Genomic DNA, 22070 nt, shown 5'->3' with positions numbered 1-22070 from the left:
TCAGTGACAAACCAAGTGACAGTGTTTAATGTTTTTCAAACCTTCAAGGCCCCTTTTTTGTGCTCTTTTGCTTTGAGTTCCCTCCAAGGTTCCCAAATGCTCTGAGAATGGAAGGATCCAGAGCTAGCAACCCCATGGAAATAAGTGCCCACAGGGCAAAGTGAGGAAGTGGGAAGTGAATATATAAATATTTAACCAGGGGACACATTACTCCCTGTCCCTCACCCACATCTGGCAATCATTACTGGGACCAAGCCACCCGTGACCTACAGAAACAGGGCAGAAGGGGGTGAAATGCAGCCATCCCACACAGCAGCTCTGGGGCTGCTTTTGAACCCCCCTACCCAGATAAGTGGGGCTTCAGCCCATCACGACAGGACCTCATCCTGAAATCTTCCTTCCCCTCATTGCCCCAGGCCATCTCAAGGCAGCAGCTCACCCCATCGTGGAACCTCAGGTTCAAGGCTCCATTTCCACTTGTAGGGTAATAATTAACCCGGAATTTTTTTCTCCGCCTCTTCTTTTAAATGCTCAGAACAAGAGTGAAAGTGAAACAGTGCCGAGTCTTTTCCAGAGATCAAACAGGTGAAGGTGCTGGAGCTCTTGGGCAGGTACAGACAGGCCTTTTCTTTCCACTTTTTAACAGCCCTTTTCAGCGGGTACAGGAGGATGGAGAGCAGCACCGTTCCCAGAGGAAGCCCCTCGGCCAGCACAGGTGTGAGGGGCAGTGCCCCAGTCAGCTGAGGGGGGTGAGCTGGCCTGGACCTCTGTCCTGCAGAGCTGCTCCCCTGCCCCTGCGTCTGCGCTGGATTTCCTGCGGCACGGAGCCGCTCTCAGTTTCTGTGGATCACAGCTGTGCTATCGCAGCTTGCTGAGGAGGGGATCACTCCAATCGCTACTGGGGTATGTATTCCTTTCCTTTCTCATGGGCTCACACCTTTTATTCCTTTTCCCCTGGCTCTCTCCACCATGTCGGTCACCCCTTTGACCACTGCTGCTGCCCCGCTCTGCCTGCAGAACCCCCAGTGCAGAGCCTGAGCCGAGATCTCAGCCCGCTTTCACTGAAATCCCGGGGCAGTGGGGTGCTCTCCTCTCTCCCCCACCCTCTGTTCGGGCTGTGCTGGTGAGCTCCTGAGCAAGGCAGTGAATGGTTAAATTCTCCCTGCCGTGAGAGTGTGTGAGGCAGGGTCTGAGCCCCACAGCTCAGCAAACCCCTGGGAAGATGCCGTCCCTGCAGTTCACAGCCTGTGAAATAACCATGCACAGGGCAGTAAAACTGACTGAGGAAGGATGAGATCTATTTCCAGAGTCCCAACATGTCTATTGACTGCGATCATTTTTCAGTCTCTGGCTTCTGTGGGCTGGACAAACCCAAGACAGGCAGTTCCTTTGTCACTTCAAGCACTAGCTGTTTCTAGTAATTTGAACTGTTCACTCAGCTGCCTTAAGCCTGATCTGGAGAAACGTGGCATTTTCCATCCTCGGGGCACTGCAGCGTACAATGGCTCCGTGAACGGGCTGTATCAGAGGGTGGGAGCCCCCTGCAAGGGAGGGAAGGCAAAACCTCTCTCCTCCCTCTTCCCAAACACCTGGGCCAGCCCTCAGGATGGGCAGAGGGGAGTTTGTCTGCAGCAGGGCAGGAGCTGAGCGAGTGCAGAGACTGTGGCTGCTGCCCAGCAGCAGTGACAGGAGCACTTCTGCTGAAATCTGGAATCTCCTGCAGCATCCCCTGCGGCTTGTGCAGAGGTCTGTTTCACCGTGGAGATACCCATGCTTGGCATGTTGGGACACCGTGCTGAGTGATGTGAACCCTTCCTGCCCTGTGCTGCCTGCTGTGCTGTAACCATGACGATTCAGAGCGCAGAGATAGCTGTGGCTTTGGTGGAAGGGGCTAGAGCAGAGCTCAGCCACCTCCTGGGAACCACTCACCCCTGGGCCACCTCCAGCAGCAGCAGCTCAGGGTTTGAGCAGGGCAAAAGTAACAACAAACCCCAAAGTTGCCACATTCACATCAGAAAGCAGAAACAAGCCAGTGAGATTCAGGGAGATTATTATTCCTGCATGGCTGGAAATCCACCTAGAAGAATGGAAAGTGTAACCACATCTGTTTACCCACAGAATTGGTATGTTTACACAGATTTCGACATCTCTGACATCTTATGATTCCTTGGTGATGGAGAAATAGTTGCCACTTGCCTGGTTTATGCAGTTAAGTGAAGCTTTCCAGAGCACCAGGTGCAGGCCAGCATCTGCTGTCTGTGAGGAGAGAGATTGTTTCAGCAGCTACAGGCTACAACATCTTGCTTTGTCCTTGTAATTAGGCACAAGAAAGGAATGGGCAAGATTTTCAGTCCAGGATTGACTTTGGAGACACAGTAATACTCTGTCAAGGACATCTCTAATTCTGCTGTTTTGTGCATTTCAGCGATTGCCGTCAACCTGTTTGGTAAACCTCCTGTTGAAAGATAAGAGAAATAGAAATATGGAGTTAGACACAAGGAGTGTGACCTCAGAACCAGCCTCTCCAATGAACAGTCCAGGGGAGGAAAAGATGGAGGTCTCTTCTGAACTGAGCAGCTCAGATTCACAGAGCAGGGACAGTGGGTTCTTTGAAAGAGGAATTAAAACAATGCTCAGCATCCGGAAATCAAAACGAAGCCTGAAAAAAGAGAGAGGGAAGGAAGATACTGGCACTTGGAATGCAAAAAGGCTTCTGCAAACACTCAGGAGCTTCGAGGAGAACAAACCCACGACCTGTAATGGCATGGGGAAGGTTGGTGAACAGTGTGAGCCCATTGAAGCAAAACCTCTTTCAGGTAAGACACAAAACCACCAGTGCCATTTTCTTGCAGGTTAAATGTAACATTAATTTACAGTGTGCAAGGCTTGAGCCCAACAGAGCTGCTAAAGATGCAGGCGTGCCTTCACAAGGGAGGGGTAACTGCACCCCTTGCATGGACTCATTGGGTGATACTTGCCCCAGCCTGGGCAAGGCTCTGTCACGGAACATGCTGCTCTGTGGCCTCCTCTGCTTTAGTTTAGCCATATCAGCATGCATTCACCTGGAGATAGACTGAGGTGAAACAGCATGACTTGACGTTTCCTCAGTCTACATTTCTAGAAAGAAATTCTTGGTGCGCTGCCTAGGGTGCCACAGGGATCAGATGCACGGGCTGACACTGCCTGATACTGCCTGTAATGTGCTCTACTCTGCTGGGAAGTGATTTACTGCTTTACATTGATAGATGGTGAGCTTGGTAAGCTGGATCTGAGCCCATCTCATAAACTTTGCTAGTCTTATCTCCAAGGAGGAGTGGCAGAAAATGTTATCACAAGCTTTCTGATCTCCTGAAATAAACAAGCTGAGAAATTGCATTAATAAGGTCCATTCTCTGCCCAATAGCTTGTGTTTGGCCTGGACTAGAGTAGCTCTGTTGGAAACACATCCCATCCTGGGATAATATGGCAAGTGATGGAGATTCCACCACGTGCACCATTAAGCTGTATAATAGTTAATTGCCTTTCAATTGTCTTCCTTCAACCACCAGCTGGCTGATCTTGTATCGCTGAATTAAAGATCCATTTAGCACCCAACATCACCTCCCTGAATAATTATCCTAGATGGTGATTAAATGGTGTTTTCTCACTTTGATAAACAGAACAGAATGTATTCCTCTAGTCTCTCACTGCAAGCATTTGTGTAAACACAGGTTTTATATTAATTTATCTAGAAGAGACTAAGTTAATTGGTAGAATTTCCCTCCCTTCTGAGTGCAGAAGCAACTGTAGCACCATATAGGCACTCAAAGATCTATGTATTCTGTGATGCATCAATAGTTCGGTTATTTAGCATATTTTTCTCTTCATACACATAGTCTTATACTACAGAGATTGCTTGGTACATATGGTATAAAACCTGCGTGCAGACAAGCCTAAGGGCAGAAATTGTGTGCTATAAATCAGTCCTTCTTTGAGTGCTCTCCAGTTTTTCCAGACCATTTTGTATGTGTATGTCCCAGAAGCAGTGGCCACACATGCCTAAAGGATACCCTTTCCCTTCTCTTTAATATTTTTCTTATGCCCAGTGTCAGAGTGCGATCTCCTGTTCAGAGCATCTGTTACAACGCTGGAGATGGTGAGAGCTTCCCAGGGCCTCTCAAAAGCTAACAGTGCTCTTGGATCTCCTCAACACATGGCAAATGCTTCTCATCTTACTGGCAAATAGGCAGTGGTTCCTGCACGAACAAGACTTTGCAAAACAAATGGGGAACTCAGTAGACCTCAGCCACTTTAGGGGCAGCAGTATTGGGTGACTTCCCCTCAGCCAACACCAGCCAGCTTTGGCAACGAGTGCCAAAAGCAAAGGAGGTGGAGTAAAACCACGTGAGACCTGAGTACCAGGGGCACCACAAATCCACAGGTTTGGATGCCCCTACAACGCCCAGACCACTGAGAGACAGCAGTGCTCAGCTCTTGGGAAAAAAAGAGCACTGGTGCGAGGCTGTGCTTGGCACCTGAGTGTGGGCCTATGTAGAGCAGGCTCTCTCAGGGCCCCGGTATCTCTGAGGACATGCTTGTGGGTAGGCTGGGACAGACATAACCATTGAGAGAGAGATCTGACCCAAGAGCTCAGGACAGCCAAAGGGGTCTGTCCTGCTGCGTTCTCTCCTGCTTCCCCAGCCAGAACCCTGGGCACCCTCCCTGCCCTCTTGGGCAGCACACTGAAATGCCCTTTCAAACAGAGGTGCCTGAGCTGGGCTACACCACCATGGCCAACACAGCAGCAGAGCTGTGATGAGCACAGTGGTATGCAGAACACAGAACATCCATGCTAAAGGAAATCCTGCTGGTAAGGTATAACCTGAACCATTCCTGCTGCCATTTCCACCTCGTCTCCACACCAGCAGAGGGGCAGAGCCAGAGGCAGTTTTATGCAGCCTGAGTCTCCAGTGTCCCTCTGTTAAGCCTCTCCAGCCACTGCTTGAGGCCTTCCTGCAGGGTTATCAGCAGGTTTTTTGATATTTCCTGTCTCTGTAACCAGCTGTTTAGGGATGTGGCTCAATTTGCAGCGATTGTTTTTCCACTGTTTTCCTCTCCTGTCAAACAGGAGCTGGAGAGATCAGGGAAGCCCAGGGGCAGTCTCAGAGGCACTGCTGGGACGTGACTACTCTGAACAGCCCCCTGCAAATTTCCCTGTTGGGCATCTTGTCCTGTTACCAACCTGTCAATAGCCTAATGCCTGCTTTGTCCCAACCCCTTCCCCCCTGTTTCTGCAGTAATGGAAATCAATGAACTTATTCAGAAAAGGCAACTTTTGGAAGCATTTGCAAGTATCAAGTTAATGGAAGATGAGACTATCGCTGAACGGGACTCTGAGAAATACAGCGATAACCCCCAGGAGCTTGTACGGAAATCCAAGGACGTGGATTTGCTTTACAACTCCATCACAAAGGCAATCCAGTCCATAGTGGAGGCAACACTGGAGGATCCCACTTTACAGCTTACCATGCTGACCTCCATGGTGACTTTAATTGCCCATGAGGAAGCAGCTCATCCCAACACAGACAGTGCTGCTCGTCCTGGGTCAGATTTACTCGGCAGGCCCAGAAAGTGGAGGGAGCAGTGGAGGGAAGCGGTCAACGAGAGTGCAAGAAAAAGAGTCCTGAAGGCACCCATGGCATCAAGGGAAGAAGCAAATTCTTGGCTTGACCTCCACTTACATTTCCTCCAGGAACACCTGAGGGAAGATTTACTGAAAATCAAGTCATCAGTAAAAAAATGCTATCCAGAGGAGTACCAGGTGTGTGACACGTATGTGGAAGCTTTTCACAATGCCATTGCCTCACATTTGCAAGAACTCTCCCAGGGACCACTGGACTTCCACGAGCTCTACACCTTGCTTGACTGGGTGGCCAACACCTACCACAGGTGAGCTGCTGTGTTTGCCTCTGCCTCCTCCAGGGAGCCATGGGGCTGTGGTGTATTCCAAAAGCACCAAGCCATTGTCAGTTTTCCAAGCAAGATGCAGTGACTACAGTGGAGCCAGATAGCAAATCTGTTAATAGGTGGGGACAATGGACCATGGATAAAGCACTTGCTGCTTTTTATAGATCTACATCACCCCATTTTCCCCTCCCTCTCCCACTTGCTGCTCCCACAGGCCAGGAAGCTCCTCCCTGCATTTGATAAACCTGCTGTAATAAACCTGCTCCTTTCTGTATCTATTTTGTAAGATCCAACAGCTGTTCAGTGACTTTTCCAGGCACAGGCAGGGGCCTGTGGAGGAGGTCTTCCTCCTGTTTAATTAAAATTGTGATGCGTTTGGAAATGGGCCACATTAACTCCTATGCATGGGGTCAGAGTCCTCTTAAAGAGGACTCAAGAAATCATCGAAGGTAATTAGACACATGAAAACAAAGACTGTCTCAGATGTGTCCCCTGGTTGAATGGGAGGGGTTTAAGACATAGCTCCTTGCAGTTCAGGGATCTGGAAAATAAGCATGTGAAAACAGTTATGTCAAAGGAAAGTTTTGTCTGTACTGGTAGCTGGCCTCCAGATATGGCCTGAACCAGATGTTCAAGGAAGGGACAAACATAAACCCATTGGCAGCCCTCAAATAAAACAGAGAGGGAGTGAAGGCAGGAGTACCAGCACTGAGTCAAACAGTGGGTCAAAATGGTCAGTGACAGAGCAGGGCAAGCAGCAGCACACTGTTGCCCAGAACACCCCTAGCCTGAGGTAGCTTTTGGGTAAGAAACATTTGCAAGTGGTCTTTGATTCAAACAGCCCTCAACAGGTTTCTTTTGTGAACTTCTCCAGTTACTTCTCCAGTTGCTCTTAAAACACCACCTAGAATGTGGTGACCATAAGGATGTACATAACCCCCTCAGCATCACAAATCCCTGCAGATCTCATCTGAAGGGAAATTCCTGCATGGCCTCACCCCAGCATTACAGGAGAGCAGGGAAAGAAATGAGCTCCAGCAGCCAGGTTGTGCACCAAAGAAAAGCGCCCCTGCCATATTTCTTTAAATTGCTGTGAAAGGGTTTATTGAGAGTTTGCAGTTGTTTTGGGCACTGCTTGCAATCACTTGGCTGTTCTGGGCTGTTTCCATTTGATTTTCCCATTCAAAAAAACTTCCCTCTCTCTTGGAATAAATAATCAAAAAGGAAGAGATTGACTGACCCAAACTCATTATTGATGTTACAATTCAAACAAATGAAAAAAAAAAAAAAAGGGAAAGAGGAAAAAAGGTGGGAATAAGCCCCTTGAGTATACATTTGAGACTGTCCTTTCAGTTATGGTGGAGAGTTCATATTTAAATTTGTGTTGTCCTTTAGAATGAGCAGCAGGCTCTGGCAGCAGCTGGGTTGTGCAATGCTCCTCATGTGGAGATGTTCCTTTCTGGGAAATCTGAACCATGACCAAGGAGGTATTGACCCCAGGACACTATGAGCAGGTTGAACTTATTATCTGCTGAGCAGTACTCTGCAGCAGCCTGACCTTGTACATTACAGTTTTCACTGGTATCTGAATCTAACTGTGGGCACGGTGCTGGTGTGGCAATGGGAACCCGTCTTGGTGGCTGAGCACATGTGCAGACTATGTGTAGGACATTGCAGCCGTGTTCCCAGATTAACAAAATGACAGCTCAAAAGTTACGCCCCACCTTCATCAAGTGCATGAATATTTTCTTCTTTCTGTTTTCCACCTTCACTGCCCTGCAAGAGGCAGTGCCTCCACAGTCTGTGGCAGGTTGCGGGAGTAGCACATTCAATTGTACAGGCTAATGACATTCTTCCTGCCCCAGAGAGAGGAACACAGGCACTCCCTTCCCCTGGTCTGTGCTAATCAGCCGGCCTGATTACATGCCAGTCCAGAGGAAAGTGAGCAGAGAAGTGATGTGTCAGCTGAGCCCTCTTTGGAGGCAGACTCTGAAGCTGCATGTCTGTCCACCACTTCCATCTGCAGGGGAACGTGGCTGGTGTCCCAGGCATGGGAATGCCTTCCAGGTCCTGCTCTGCCACCTCCCCTGGCTCAGGACCATGCCCAGAGACAAATCACAGGCTGACACGAGCTGGGATGTGACACCGCAGAGGAGGCAGGGAGATGGGCTAACTCCAAAGCAATGTGCTACTACAGGAATTACCCTGAAAGGCATTTTGCAAGCTTCTAGTGGGATGAATCAGCTTCATGTTGTTTATTTTAAAAAGTAAATTCTCATAGCACTTTTCATGTCCAAACAACTCACAAGTCTCATGATTTTTGAAGTGGGCTGGAACTTTAGATCATTCTGGGTTTGAATAATTAGGATTTTTAATAGAAAGGAAAAATTTTCTTGTTAAACCTTGAAAACAAGCAACACAATTTAAGCTTTAAGTGTATTTCTCATGGCTTAATAATTATGTAGCTCATGCTGCATGAATATTCCATCAGTTTATTCACACTCTGAGGCATTATAATTTGTTCATTTGATTCTTTCCAGTGAACACTTTCTGGGTCATCCCGAGCTCAAACCAGAGGTTAAGACAGAAAACCTGTCCTTGCTGTTAACACCAGCTGATTGGGATAAACTGAAAAATGACTACATTGCTTCTGCAAAGGTGAGAGTTTTGACCTAATCCCCACATGCCCCCCTGGGAAGGTACAGCATCCCCAGCCTCCCAAACAGAGGTCTTGGATGACTTCATGGTGGTTTCCAGCCCCACCAGGGGCTGAGTCCTACTGGCCTGTACTCTAAAGCAAAAAATTCCTGAATACCACCTTGGGGACCAACAGGAGCCAACAGGACCGTACCAGACCCAGTCAGTCTGGCAGACGCTTACTGAAAGGTCGTAGCTGAGCTTCAGCAGATTGTATACATTGCAGAGTTAGGGACAAAGGCATTTTAGCAGCTCCTGTCACTGCGTGGGATCTGCTCCAGCACATCTGATGTTTGCTATTGGCAGACTTTGGGTATCCCCACTAGAGGACACACTCATGGTCTGTGTCCTCTGATGAAGCCACTTCCCAGTTGTTTTTCTGCAGTCGTTGTCTGGCACGCTGTGTAAGACTTTCCTGGCCCTTTGCTGGGCTCAGACATTTCCTTGCAAATCATTTCTGAATCGGGGCACAGCTCAAGGTGAGCTCAAGGTACCCAGCTGAATGAAATCAATATTGCTCCACCGTGCTGGTGAAAGATCACTTTGTTTCACCAGCAACAACATTGATTTTTCAGCCAGGACTGAACGGTCCTTACCTGACTGGCTGTACCCTGGGAATGACTGGTTTGATCTTTAATCCTGACCCGGTGCATTCCATGTGCCGGAGGACTTTGCAATCAAACAAACAGCTGACCCAGTGTTTCCGTGCCAGGAGAATGACTCTCCTTTGATTTGGGAGTACCTTGCGCACATAGCAGAGCTCCTGATTTCTCCCGAGGTCTGGAGCCAGGCCTGTGACTCTGCTCACCTCTCCATTCGTGAGTGGCGGCCGCACCCACGTGCTCATGGAGCAAAATGCAGGGAGATGCTGTACTCGTGTTTGCTTCATCATCCTGAGCTGCATGTTTCCTTCCTATGTTTAACATTTAGGGCAAGATCAAGAGTTATTTTGGAAACATCCTGAGACTAGAGGTCAAGGAGAAGTGGGAGAAGGAGGTTCATTCAGAAGAGAAGGAAAATATCTACCACGCCTCACTCTCTTTTGATATTCAAACGGTATTTAATTAGCTGGGGGAAAGGGGGGCGGGGTGGTCTCTATGGCTCCAGGGAATCTGGATCGCTTCCTTCTGGGGTGGAGGTACCGCCTCCTGCGATAATTTATGTAAGTCACACACTGGCAGAATACATTAGAGCAGAAAATGCCGTTTATTACAACTTTTAGCTCTCCCGCTTGCCTTCTAGCTGCAAATTAAACCTGCTGTCAATTGTGTCAGCAACATAATAGGCAACTGATTTTAAAGTCCCTAAACCTCTTTGATTAGGAAGAAGAAAGAGAATTGGAAAAAAGGTGGAAAGAAAAGGTTTCTTTGAAAAAACCTTTGGCTTAAAGAGCAACTTTGTCCCAGGGCCGTGGAAGCTGGGGAAAGGCTGTAGGCTGTGACAGCCACTGCAATTTAAACAGTACAAAAAACAAAAGCCCCTACTAGCTTTAGGGACTACAGGGTAATAAAAGCAGGATTAATTCTCATCACTCAATCAGCTGAGTCACTTCAATTAAATAATACTAACAAAAAAAGAGAAGGAAAGAAAGAACAAAAATCAAAGAGTTTTGCCTGCTGATGAGACTCTTTTTCCATAGAGGAATATTACACATTGTGTGATCACAGGTAAGGCAGGTCTGAATTGATTTAGCAGATGGATAGGATGCCATGGGAAGAGTAGGACTGCAACACACCTCAGTCCTGAAGTGTTGCTGGGGTTATGGGAATGGGAATCTGGGAGGAGTTCCAGTGCAAACAAGAGTTCAGGGTGATGCCTGACCCTCTGTGCTGCCCTGGCATCACTCCTGAGCAGGGGGCTTGTGTGGGCCCTCAGGGATGGGGCTTATAGTCCCCCTCATCATGGGGTCATACACCGGGACAGCTCAGTTCCCCTTGGGCTTTGGCTTGGGGGTTGATCCCTCCAGCAGTTCCCCCCAAAAGAGGAGGATGACACCAGGACACCTTGGAGCTCCAGCCAACACCGCCTCTAACTCGCACTCAGATGACAGAAGGACATGAGGCTATTAGGGGTGAATGATTACATCAGAAATCATTTGGTGCTTCTTGGCCCAGTCTGCATTATAAATTTTAAAAAGGCACAGATTAATGCAAACTTCCTGGCAACAAGTTGGATGTTTGCCCCTTTGCTAGGTGAGCCATTCCTACTGACCAAAGCTGCATGAGATCCTTGTGAAGGATGTTTCACCAGTGCTTGTCCCACTCACTGGAGTTTCTTCATTCCCTTTTCTAGATCTTCGGGCAGCATGTGAAGTTATCTAGAGATATCAGCAGAAGCCTGGAAACAAAGATGCTTGAGTTGTGCATGGCAGAGCTGCTCGAATTCATACCAAGGTCATCACTGCTCTGGGCAGCACTTTCTTTCTAAATGAGTCCCACACTGGTAAAAAAAACAGGGAAGAAGTCCAGGCACTGGACCAGACACTGGCATTGAGCAGGCACAAGGCTGTTCCTAGGAGAATCAGAGATCACAATGAGCCCAGTAGTAAACAAGCTGCAAAACAATTTGGAGGGAGTCATATACAGACCCAGATGGGACTCTGAGTCCAACAATCCAATGTCAGAGTTCTGGGAAGTAGCTGCTATCTGGAAAGGGATGGGACCACTGCAGTCCCATCCACTCAGGACTTTTGTGACATTAGATGCTGGTCACTTGCAGCTTCAGTCATGAGCAAGCAGTGGTTATGGACCCCTCACACCAAAAGCCTGTTTGCCCATAACATCATCTAGGTATCCTGGGATGAGTCTTGCTGAATGGTTTTCTCTGGCGTCCCATGGCTGTGGGCATAAAAAATGGCTGATGAGACCCTCTCTGCTATACCCTGGCAAAACACACAGCTGGGCTGCCTCCTGAGTCCATTAAAATTTACCCAGTTTCCAAAGGAAATTGCTGAAATAATGGGGTTTCTTTTCTTTTTTCTTTGTTCTTCTTTTCCCTTTTCTTTGTTCTCCCTCTCTCTCTCTTTTTTTTTTTTTTTTTTTTTTTTTTTTTTTCCTCCCTTCCCCATTTAACTGTGTAAAATGCAAACTGGAGCAGCCAGATGCAAGCTTGGGCTCTCAGATTAAGGGAACACTGAAACTTAAGCTTTTACTTAAACAAACCTGAGATGCAAGTGGCTGGGGCCAGCTCAAGCATGTTCCTTTACCCTGATAAAAAATGGGACCACCAGGAAAAGCCTGCCTGAACACACAGCCTCCTGCCATCAGCATGGACCTGGCTGTGAAACATCTCTCAATCCCATGAAATTGGTGCTACAAAATAAACAACTACCTAACAACCACAGTGAGGTTTTGGAGGGGAGGGAAAGTAGGTGTGCTGCCCTATTCCTATACATCTTCTGTTATAAAATCAGTCCTGTGTGCTTAAAAGGCACATAATATTGCCCCAAAAGCCAGAGAAATGGAAGCTCAGACTTATAAGCCTGTGTGCCATACCTGCAATTAAACCCTCAGCATGAGGAAAAGTCAGAAATTTGGCCTCCCAACATCCCTGGCATCTCTCCAAAAGTGCTGCGTACCTGCTCAGGCGAGTGCATCCTAAACCCATAATTATCTGCCATCTATTCCCCTCCACTGCACACACATGTTATGGCAGCTGGAAAATACATGTCTGCATACAGAGAGGACAGATTGGGCCAGCCACGGGTGTTTCCTGACACCACCATGTACACAGAATATGAGGCATCCTCAGTGTCCCTGCTGTCAGTGTTACCTGGATGTATTTTCTACAGGTTTGAGCAGGAGTTCACGGCGTGGAGCACGGCCCAGGACAGCCCCATTTTCGTACCCTATCTTGTTGCCTACATCAACAGCTTCCATGACCTGGTGTAAGTCTGCTCTCCCCAAGCCGAATTGCTGTGTTTCTGGGGTCTGGGAGGGTGGCAGGAAAGGAAAGACCAAGCTCTCCTTGAGGTGCCCTGGTGGGTGCTCAGCCTCCAGCCCTTCTAGTCTTATGGGAGAATTTCCCCCAAGGGATGAAAATAAAAGCCATAAGGGTGAAGAGATAGAAATATGGATAGATGCAGTGCTTCTTGAGGGTTTTGAACTCATTTTCAGAGCATTTTTTTCATCCTGAGGGGAGGTGGGTTTTTTCCATTTTTTTCGTTCTGGAAGTTAGCAGAATAAACTCAGAAACATGGCCTCAAGGCTGCCTTTGGCATTGGGCTGGAGGAAACTCTATGAAAGCGCCCAAAAATAAATGCTTGCCATTGCTGCTAGCATCTGGAACTTTCAGAGCTTTGCATGAATTAGTTACTTCAAGCCACGTGTTGGAAAGCATCTCTGATGAACAGGTATCACCAGGCTGACTGTCAAAGATCCATCACTCACCCCATAAGTAGGATGGTGCCAGTGAGTGCATGTCCCAGGCTCTGGTCCAGGGGGTCAGCAGCATCTGGGGACATCTCTGCCATGCAGACGTGATGCTTTTGTTTGTCAGCCCGGCAAAACACCACAGGACTAGTGCGTGGGCTGTGGCCACCAGAGAGGCTGAGTTCTGATTCCCAGCCCCTGCTGCTGCTCCGCTCCGGCAGGGATGCATATGCCAAGTATTATTTAGGGGATGGAGGGGATTTCGCGTCTCACAGGAGAGGGCGGCTCCAGCCGCAGCGAGCACTACCGCCAGCAAGTCTCTAGATGGCACGGTCTCTCCAGCAATGCTCCCCTCGCCGAGGAAATGGCTTTCCCTGCCTCCTGCTGCCCCTTCCTTGCCGGGCAACGACAGGGGGTGAAAGGAGACGCCGGCCCCAGGCAGAGAGATGGCAGTGTTTGGGTGGTGGGTTTATTCCCGAGTCAAGTTAAACATTCATCAGCCTAGGGTGACGAGTTGTGGGGCAGAGGCAGGTGTCCTAACAGCACGATTTTTTGGATGCTGGACGCAGACTTCAGGTGTTCAACCAGAGTTACAGTCCTGAGTTCCAGCCTGGGATGACAGGGATGGTGTTGGGTGGTTTATTGCCCTGCCAGAGCAGCCTCAGACACATAAATCTGGGCAGTGACAGGAACCTGCTGTTCTCTGTGTTTACAGCAGTGGATGTCACATATCCAGGGATGCTCAGGCATCACTGATGAAGCCTTTTTTTGTGGGGGTGCTGCCTCAGTTCATCCCTCACCAACACTGAGCATGTTACAGTGGGACAGGGATGGAAAGTGAGAAGAAAGCCAGGAGGTCACAATACCCCTAAAGCACACACACACACACACACACACACACACACTGGAAATTTCATTAACCTCTCAGAAGTTTTCTTTCTCATAAGGTAAAACATTGCAAAAATATGCACTGTCCTTAGGAAATTCCATAGGCTTCCATCCCTGTAGTTAGCATCCCACCTGCTGCTGACATTGTGTGGAGTGAATCAGACAGGCTCTGGGGGACACAGGGTCAGCAGCTTTCCCTTCTCTGGCTTTATTATTTGCTTTTCCCCCATGGCCTCCAGTTCTCTCCCAGGTACCTGGAAATCATTTACCAGAGGTGTTGCTCGAGTGAAAAAGCAACTGACCTACGCAACTGGTCCGCATGGCTGCACTGTCCCACCAGATGAGGAAATCTCAGGGGGGTTTTAACCACAGTTACTCATCTATGATTAATTTTCAGTGTACAGGATTGTGCAAAAAGAGCCATTACTTTGACTCAGTAAGTGTTTCCAAGAGGAAGTAATAGAAACACAAGTTTATTTAAAAATAATATCCAACATGCCAATCCAGATAAGATGTTTAGGGCTGTGTAATAGTTTACATTTTAACGTTATCTCCTTGCTGATCTCTGTCTCTCTGTAGGTCAGGGTTAGAAACAGCATTTCAAGTCAATACTGAGCAACTGCAGAAGATTTTGGCAGCTCTGACAAGGAACTTCACAAATGTATTTTTAACAAAATTAAGAACAAAAGCACAGGTAAGAGGATCTTTGCCACATTACTTCCTCAAGATGAGGGTTATGTGCAGCAGCTGAGGTCATTGCCCTTCCCTTGTCTCACCAACTAAACGTCATTTTCATTTTGTAGCATGTGACGTTATAGTCCCTCCAAAATGCATTTAACACTTGTGGAAATCCCCCTTAAAAAGCAACGCTTTCAGCATCCTGGGAATTTTTTGCTATGAGCAATGATACATTTTTCAAGCTGTTAATAACAATCAAAAGAAAAGGATATTTAGCAGCTTCCCGTTTCCCAGGAAAAGCAGTGGGGAAAATCTTATCTAAAGTGCAGCACTGGAGAGGCCAGCTGAACCCCACCAAAGAGACACTTTTCCTTGTGTCAAATAATTTGGATTTTTCAGGACTTTGACTTAGTGATTCATAGACCCACCACCACGGTCTGTCAGAAACCTCTTCAGAGGGGACACAATTCATTCTGGTAGGGGTGGTTTTTCCAAGTTGTTCCCATGGTGACAAAAGACTGATTGTTCCAGAATGAGAATGCTAAAGGTCTTGTATTAACTGATAAAACTCTGATAAAATTTGACTTGTGTTAAAAAGCCTAAAGACAATGTGCTGCAATGGAGTTTGTGATTCTCAGGGGCTGTAGATGAACCTTTCTGCTCTCAGCCAGTTGGGGTCCACTAGCTCCAGCTGATATTATAGAAGAGATGGGGAAAATCAAGCCTTTGGTCCCATCCCTTTTCACTTATCCTAATTCACTTTCTAAATCCCCAAACATAACTTCCAGAAACCAAGGCAGTCATGGAACTTCTCCAACCTAAGTCAAACCCTCTTGGCCAAGGGGACTTTCCAGTGACAGCAGATCTTGTCTTGGAGCCTAAGCAGCAGGCGAGGAAAGGCCCCGAGCCAAAGCATTGAGCAAGAGAGCTGAAATGTCGTGAGAACTGAGAGAGGCCGAGTCAAAGCATTTCTAAACAGCTCTCCAGAAGGCTGGGAGCACAGCAAGGGGGAGATAATTGGGAAGGAGATTGCCAGGAGTCTAAAGACAGAGATCATGAGAGGAAGGAAGAGAAAAAGGGACATGCTGGAGGAACGATATCTGGCATTTGGCCTTTAGGGCAGTCTCTTGCAGGTGCCAGAAATCTTTAGCAGATATTGCTGTCTCTATATGAAGGTACATTAGCTCTAGGGACCCAGCAAAGGAAAATAACTTGTCGAGGACACTTGGCCAGAGTACCTTGTATCCAGGACAGATGGGAAAGAGTGCCATCACTCCCATGTCACCATTAACCATTGGCATAAAGCTGGAGATTTATGCACCCCCCCGCTACCACGTTAGAGTAAGGCGCAGAAGTCTTACAGGTCTGCAGCAGTACAGACAGCCTCTTGGAAGGGCTGTGAACACAAAGCACTTGATTTCCTAATGGAGAAGGCTGTAGTGGTGATGGATCACTGGGCTAATTTCCAACAGATTCACTACCAAGTGACTTCTCGTTTCCATAGCTGGTGCAAACCCATGTAATACTGGCATACATGGTTGCCCACCACAGCCTGTTCTAGTCATGCCTGAGTTGTTTGTGATTAACACTCTCATCTCTCTCTATTGCCCAATTACAGAAACAAATTTATTTACCTAAAGATATTGAGTTGGTCGATCAGAAGGTGGCACAGAGCAAGGAAATGAGGTATCACAAATAAGCCTTTAATGCCAAAACATCTCTTGCTCAGGGCATGATGGTTCTCCTCTCTGCACTGGAAGGCCTACCCAGGAAGGGGAGACATGGGTGTGAATTCCCTGGGGTGGAGAGAGAAGCCCAGCCTGCTCCTCGTGTGTCTTCATGCAGAGGGGGTGCTCCGTGCTTTCAGTTCAAGACTGAGATCAGGTGTACAGCTGGGTGCCTTCTGCTAGGACATCATCAGCTAGTCTGAATATACCTGTGCATCAGTGAGTTGGTTCTTTTTTCAGCCACTCTTTAAGAAAATCCTGACCAAGAAATGGATTTTGGCAACAGAAAGGCCGGAGTCGCTGGCGTCGGCCGTCTCGCAGTTCTCTGAGCACCTGCAGCACATGAGGGAGCCCCTGGGGCAGGTAGGCAGCTGGTCCCACGCCTGGGCACAGGGATGTTGAGGGGCCCCACCATCATTTTCAGGCTGTGGTAAGACCTGCAGACTTCACTGCAACAGTGGTTGCCCTTTATAACTGTGAGGGCTGCAGATATCAGTGAGTGTGTGCTGATGGTGTGCTGCCTTCCTGTACCTCCTCTATGCCCTCAAATGCTCCCAAAGACCTGAGGGCTTTCCATGCCCTCTCTCACTGCCTTGGCCTTGAATAGAAAAAAGACCCCATGAGGTTTGCTTCTTTTTAACCAGGAGCTTCTACGTGAAGTTCATAAATACGTGGTGAAGGAATATGTCACACAGGTCATCAAACCCAGATGGAAAATGAACCGGGAGACACGTCAGCAAGTGAGCAGAAAGATGAGCCTGGAAGCTGCAACCGTTCACCATATGCTCATTGATCAGGTATGTGAGTTGTCTCCTGGCCTCCCCTGGCTGTCCCACTCCTGGAGGTGCAATATTCCCACTTGGCTTCACAGAGACCAGGCAGTGGGCTCCTGAGGAGGACAAGACTCAAGAATTTTAGAAGCACTGGAAAGAGAGCAAGCAAGGTGGTTACTGCAGGTTCATGGTGTGGGTTTCCAGCCTGGCAGCCTCTCTGTGTTGGCAGCTTGTGCATGTTCAGCCAGCAGCTCTCTGATGGCAGCACCTGGTGTTTTAGCCTGTTCTCAGGGAGCTTTACATAGGGTGTTTCATGTGCAGTAGGATCATGCTCATCTTGTGGCAGCTTCTTGCTGGGCCTCTTCCCTCAAGCCATGGGATGCACTTTGTCACCAAAGGATCCTTCCCTTGGGTACAGCTCATGGAGTTGAGTCCCGTGAGAAATTCCATCTGGGTACACAGTCTGTGTACAGCAGGGTCTGGGGAGAAAGTGGTGGCAGTCTGGGTGTTTTGTGACTGGACAACTGTTACAATCCACCCCTGAAGGTGGGATGACTGAGGTTCCTGTTAATAAATCCCTTGGGCCAGATTAGAGTGCCATGACACTGAGTGACCAGTGTGAGATGTATAGATGTAGATAGACAGATAGATAGGTAGGTAGACAGATGTGTGTGTGCATGTGTGTGTGGCTGGTTTGTTTTAAAACAATTTGATTACAATGGAAAGAAGCTATGTAGCCATTTTGGTTATTACCTATAGCAATATAACAATATAAAAGTACAATAATATCATTTAAGAAAATAGATAAAGAAAAGAAAGAAAGGATAAGAGCAGATAGAAGAAAGGAATGGTATCAACACCTGAAGATCAACAAGAATTGATTGTTGTGGTTTAGGTGTCTGTTGGTCAAAACAATGGTTGCATTTGGTTGAGTTGTTAACTTTTAACATTTCTGTATCTCACACAACATCAGTCTGGGATTTCCAGGGAAGTCAAAGTTGAATTAATTGGATTTTGTGGAAAGTCAGGCATCCAGGGCACTAAATCCCATCTCAGAGATGAGGCACATGAAACTATCAGGCAGCAGGGGTTGAAGTCTCTGGCATCTGCTTCTATGCTGGACCACAGCCACAATGTCCTGCTCAGGGTCTGGCTTGCTTGGGTGCTCGTGTGCATCGGCAAAGTGCAGGATCAGGCCTGGGAGAGCTCCTGGGGGTGCTTTGCCATTGCCAGCACCCTGCTGCCTGTCTGAGGCAGCCTGTCCTGCCTGCACCGGTCCTGGCTCGCTCAGAAAAAGGCATTGAGCAGCTGCTGCTGTGCCTGATGTCCCCATGTCATTCTTTGTCCACAGGGCTCTGATGCCGACTGGCTCCTCCCTGCCATAAATCACATTGCCAATATCATTGGGGAGAAGAAAAAGGACAAGATCAAGGCATATGTCAAGGAGCTGTGCCAGGATTATCCAGATATCAGGTACGTGAAGTGGCAGATGCCAGAACTCTTGGGCTCCATCCCAAAAAGCACCAGCTTACCCTGTGCCTGGGCCAAGCTTCTCTTTGTTGGTGCCCATACGTTAGAGATCAGGACACCAGCAACAGTGGGAATCTCAACTTATTTTTCCCTCTTTATGGCTGCATACTTTTTCTTTTTTCCCCCTATGTGCTGTATCTTATAATGCACACAAATTACCTTCAAAGCTTTTTCATTTTGGAACGGAATGAAATGGGATAGCGGTATTTCAGTCTATTAGGAAAGGACTTCCAGTGATAATCCAGTCCAACTTCCTGATCACTTCAGGCCTGACCAAAAGTTAATGTAAATTATTAAGGACATTGTCCAAATGCCTCTTGAGCACTGACAGGCTTGGGACATCAAACTACCTCTCTAGGAATCCTGCTCCAGCACCTCATTAAAAAAATGCTTCCTAATGTCAAGTCTAGAGCTCCCCTGACACAGCTTTGAACCATTCCCATGCATTCTATCACTGAATTCCATTTTATTGCTCTAAATGAACCTTATTTCACAGTAAAGCTCCAGTTTGCTTTCCACTGCATCACCAGTATCAGCCCTGTTTGCCAATTTGCAGGCTCCAGATTTGGAACAAATGGTTTGTCTCCTGTTCCCAGGCTCAGACCTCAAAGTGTAGCAGCCATTGACACAGTTCAGCTGCAGTTTCTGAAATGGCCTGAACAAAACCATTAAATTTTGGAATAAATCACAAATTCTTTCTTTTGTACTTTCCGTTTGCTGTTCCAAGGCTGCATCCGGAAAATTTAAAACTCTTGGAAAAATAAAGAAAGTGACTAGCTCTGTGCATGGCTAAGCAGCTGCAAATCAGAAGTTACCTTCTCTTCTACAGCTCTTCCTTCGACCACTGAGAATGAATATCAGTGGTACAGATTGCAATAAATTCCATTTCATCAGAGTCATTTCAGAAAAAAAAAAAACAAACCTGAAAGTTTCAGCACTCGATGACATTTATGCAATCAAAGTAATCCATAAGATTTAACTAATTGCTAGAATACTGAAGTGGACTCTCAAATACTGAGGAAAAAAAATCACATTAAATATATTTACCTCTCCCCAAAACTGAGGCTCAAAATTTTTCATAACTGGATTTAACTTGGGTGGTTCAGATATTCTTCAGGCTTATCTGTGTGGGGGAATTGAAGACATGGACATGTAAAGAAACAATTGCTCCTGAGTAATTTCCTAGGTGAGCATACATATCTTACAAAAAAAAATCCCTACCAAAAAAAGACCCAACAAAACAAAACAAACATATAAACAAACAAAAAACAAAACCCACCAAAAAAAAAGACAAAAAACCCCAACCAAACAAAAAAACCCCAAACAAATAAATAAACTCCAATAAAGCTTTTATTCCAGTGGCCAGACTAAGCTGAAAAAGAGGCAGGGCCTGTTCTGGGAAGGATGGAGGAGGTAAATGATGGCTAGTCATCAACAACGGCTATTTGAAAACCATTTTCCAGTCAGAAAAGCAATTTACAAGGCTGTGATTTGTGGTACTTTTTCATCATTAGCCTCAGACCCAACCAGGTTTATTTAATTTCTGATTTTCCATTATTGAGTAACATTATTTTTAACAATGAAGTTCGGAAAACGAGGCGGAACCTGCTGGACCTGCATTGCTTCCTGTTCAGGTCCCTGTTAATTTTTCCCCTGGGCTCTCAGAGACGTCGCTGAATTTGTATACACTGAGATTACTGGAACAGAGTATGTTTCCAAGTTGGCTTTCCAGCTCTAATCTAATTAGTGCCTATCAGCTTCCTAAATATTAGCACTTCCATTACTCATCTCAAAATAATCATCACACAAAAGGTCCACAGTCTCTCTGGAAAACACGCAAAGGGCATCACGGGTGTGGAGAGACAGGAGGGAATTCCCCGAAGCACCAGCAGCAGGAGGCGGTCCCACCAGTGTGGTGTGGCAGGAGCTGCTGCTCGCTGGTTTGGTACCTCCAGAGGCTGCAGACTCCCAGCCTGGTGGCTCCTCCAGTGTGGTGAGGGGTCATTCCCTGGCACTTTGCTCTGTCTCCAGCACAGCTGTTGGTTGCTTACCTCTGGGCTGGTTTTGCTGGCCACATCTGAGCCAGGTCTTGTCTGGTTTCTGCAGGAAGGAGCACGTCCTGGCCATCCTGGCGCTCCGGGGGCTGGGGCGCGCCAGGCGAGCGGCGATTTTTCGGCAAGTGCACCAGGCACAGCAGAGCTCAGACGGAGGGGAGGGCTGCAGACTCTTCGCTGAAATTGATATTCCAGTAATCATCAGCTGCTTCTAACACAGGACCAAAGTCAGCATCCTGCCTTCTCCTACATCGCCTCTACACATGATCCAAAATCTGCTAACCCACCCTACTCCTCTGCAAACCCAAATTTTTGACTGCTGTAGAGAAAGGAGCAGTTTCCTGAACTTGCTACCCCACGTTCAGAACCTAAAGGCAACAGCACCAAGACACCAGCCTCCTGTAAGAGCTCCTGGACAGCAGCTCCAGCCCAGACACAGCATCCACCTCATGTTCTATTCATGGATTCCATCCTTAGGAGGCTGCTCCACTGTTTGGTACAAGATTGAATGTATTTTCAAAGAACAGGAGAAAACCAAAAGCAGTTCACTTAGAGCTATATTAGGCCTCGGTGCTATATTAAGGCTTGGACTGTGCTCTGCATAATTACACAGCAGCAGAACAAGAGCTTCCTTCATAATTAGTGCCCATGAGCAACCAAGGGGCAGAGCTTGGACAGGGATGTGGTAGCACCCAAGTTTTATTTCCTCCCCCACAAACCAGCTGGTTGAGTTGGCATGACACAAGGCCATGACATTGTGACCTGAGGCCACAAAGCACTACCTGCCTGGAGAGGAAAACACTGGGTGACCAAATCCCATGGCCAGGACATGCAGCACATGGAACACTCTCCCCTCCAGGGTGGCCCCCTTGGCCCCTCTGGCATTTCAGCAGATTTTCCTCAGTCTAGGGCTGCCTTGCAAAACTCCTGTTGGACTAAAGATCTGTTCATGCCATCACATCTCTGCGTGCACAGACATGTCTGGATTGGATATGCCATGTGGAGGGAGGGTCCAAGCTCTCCTTGAGGAAAGTGCCACCACGCCTTTAGTCCATTTTCTTATGTGTTTAAATGCATTTTAACAAATCTGTTACAATCTGACTGAGTATGAAACCAAGTATGAGGTGGACAGACAGTGCTATGGATCAGATCCTCCTCTGGTGTAAACCAGCATGATCCCATTGATGGTCATGGATCACCACAGGATTAACTCCACGAAGGATCCAAAGCATTACATCCAGCATCTGCAGGGGAGACTGAAAGAGACATTCAGCCTAAAGCTGCATAAATCTGTTTTTATTTAATTCAATTCAATTAAATTCAATTTAATTTATCCCTTAGGTTGCCCTCCACAGGATTTAATCTAAGACTTTACAGAGATGTGTTTATGATCTATTAAAATGATAA

General features: G+C 47.4%; 1 protein-coding gene across 1 annotated transcript; it reads left to right on the top strand.

Annotated features, from left to right (window-relative positions):
* The first annotated feature begins 392 nt into the window (after positions 1-392).
* Positions 393-22063, top strand: EXOC3L4 (exocyst complex component 3 like 4). The gene is made up of 13 exons (XM_040067758.2): positions 393-484; positions 647-903; positions 2426-2816; positions 5277-5928; positions 8487-8604; positions 9574-9699; positions 10936-11036; positions 12434-12529; positions 14481-14595; positions 16547-16669; positions 16951-17103; positions 18431-18552; positions 20716-22063. Exons 3-13 carry the CDS (start codon positions 2483-2485, stop codon positions 20876-20878), a joined length of 2103 nt encoding a protein of 700 aa, XP_039923692.1. The 5' UTR covers positions 393-484; positions 647-903; positions 2426-2482; the 3' UTR covers positions 20879-22063.
* Positions 22064-22070: the final 7 nt, after the last annotated feature.

Source organism: Hirundo rustica, chromosome 6, assembly GCF_015227805.2.
Source record: "Hirundo rustica isolate bHirRus1 chromosome 6, bHirRus1.pri.v3, whole genome shotgun sequence".
Classification (NCBI taxonomy): domain Eukaryota; kingdom Metazoa; phylum Chordata; class Aves; order Passeriformes; family Hirundinidae; genus Hirundo; species Hirundo rustica.
Note: the sequence above shows the minus strand (reverse complement) of the source record. Positions and strands in the feature narration are given on the sequence as shown.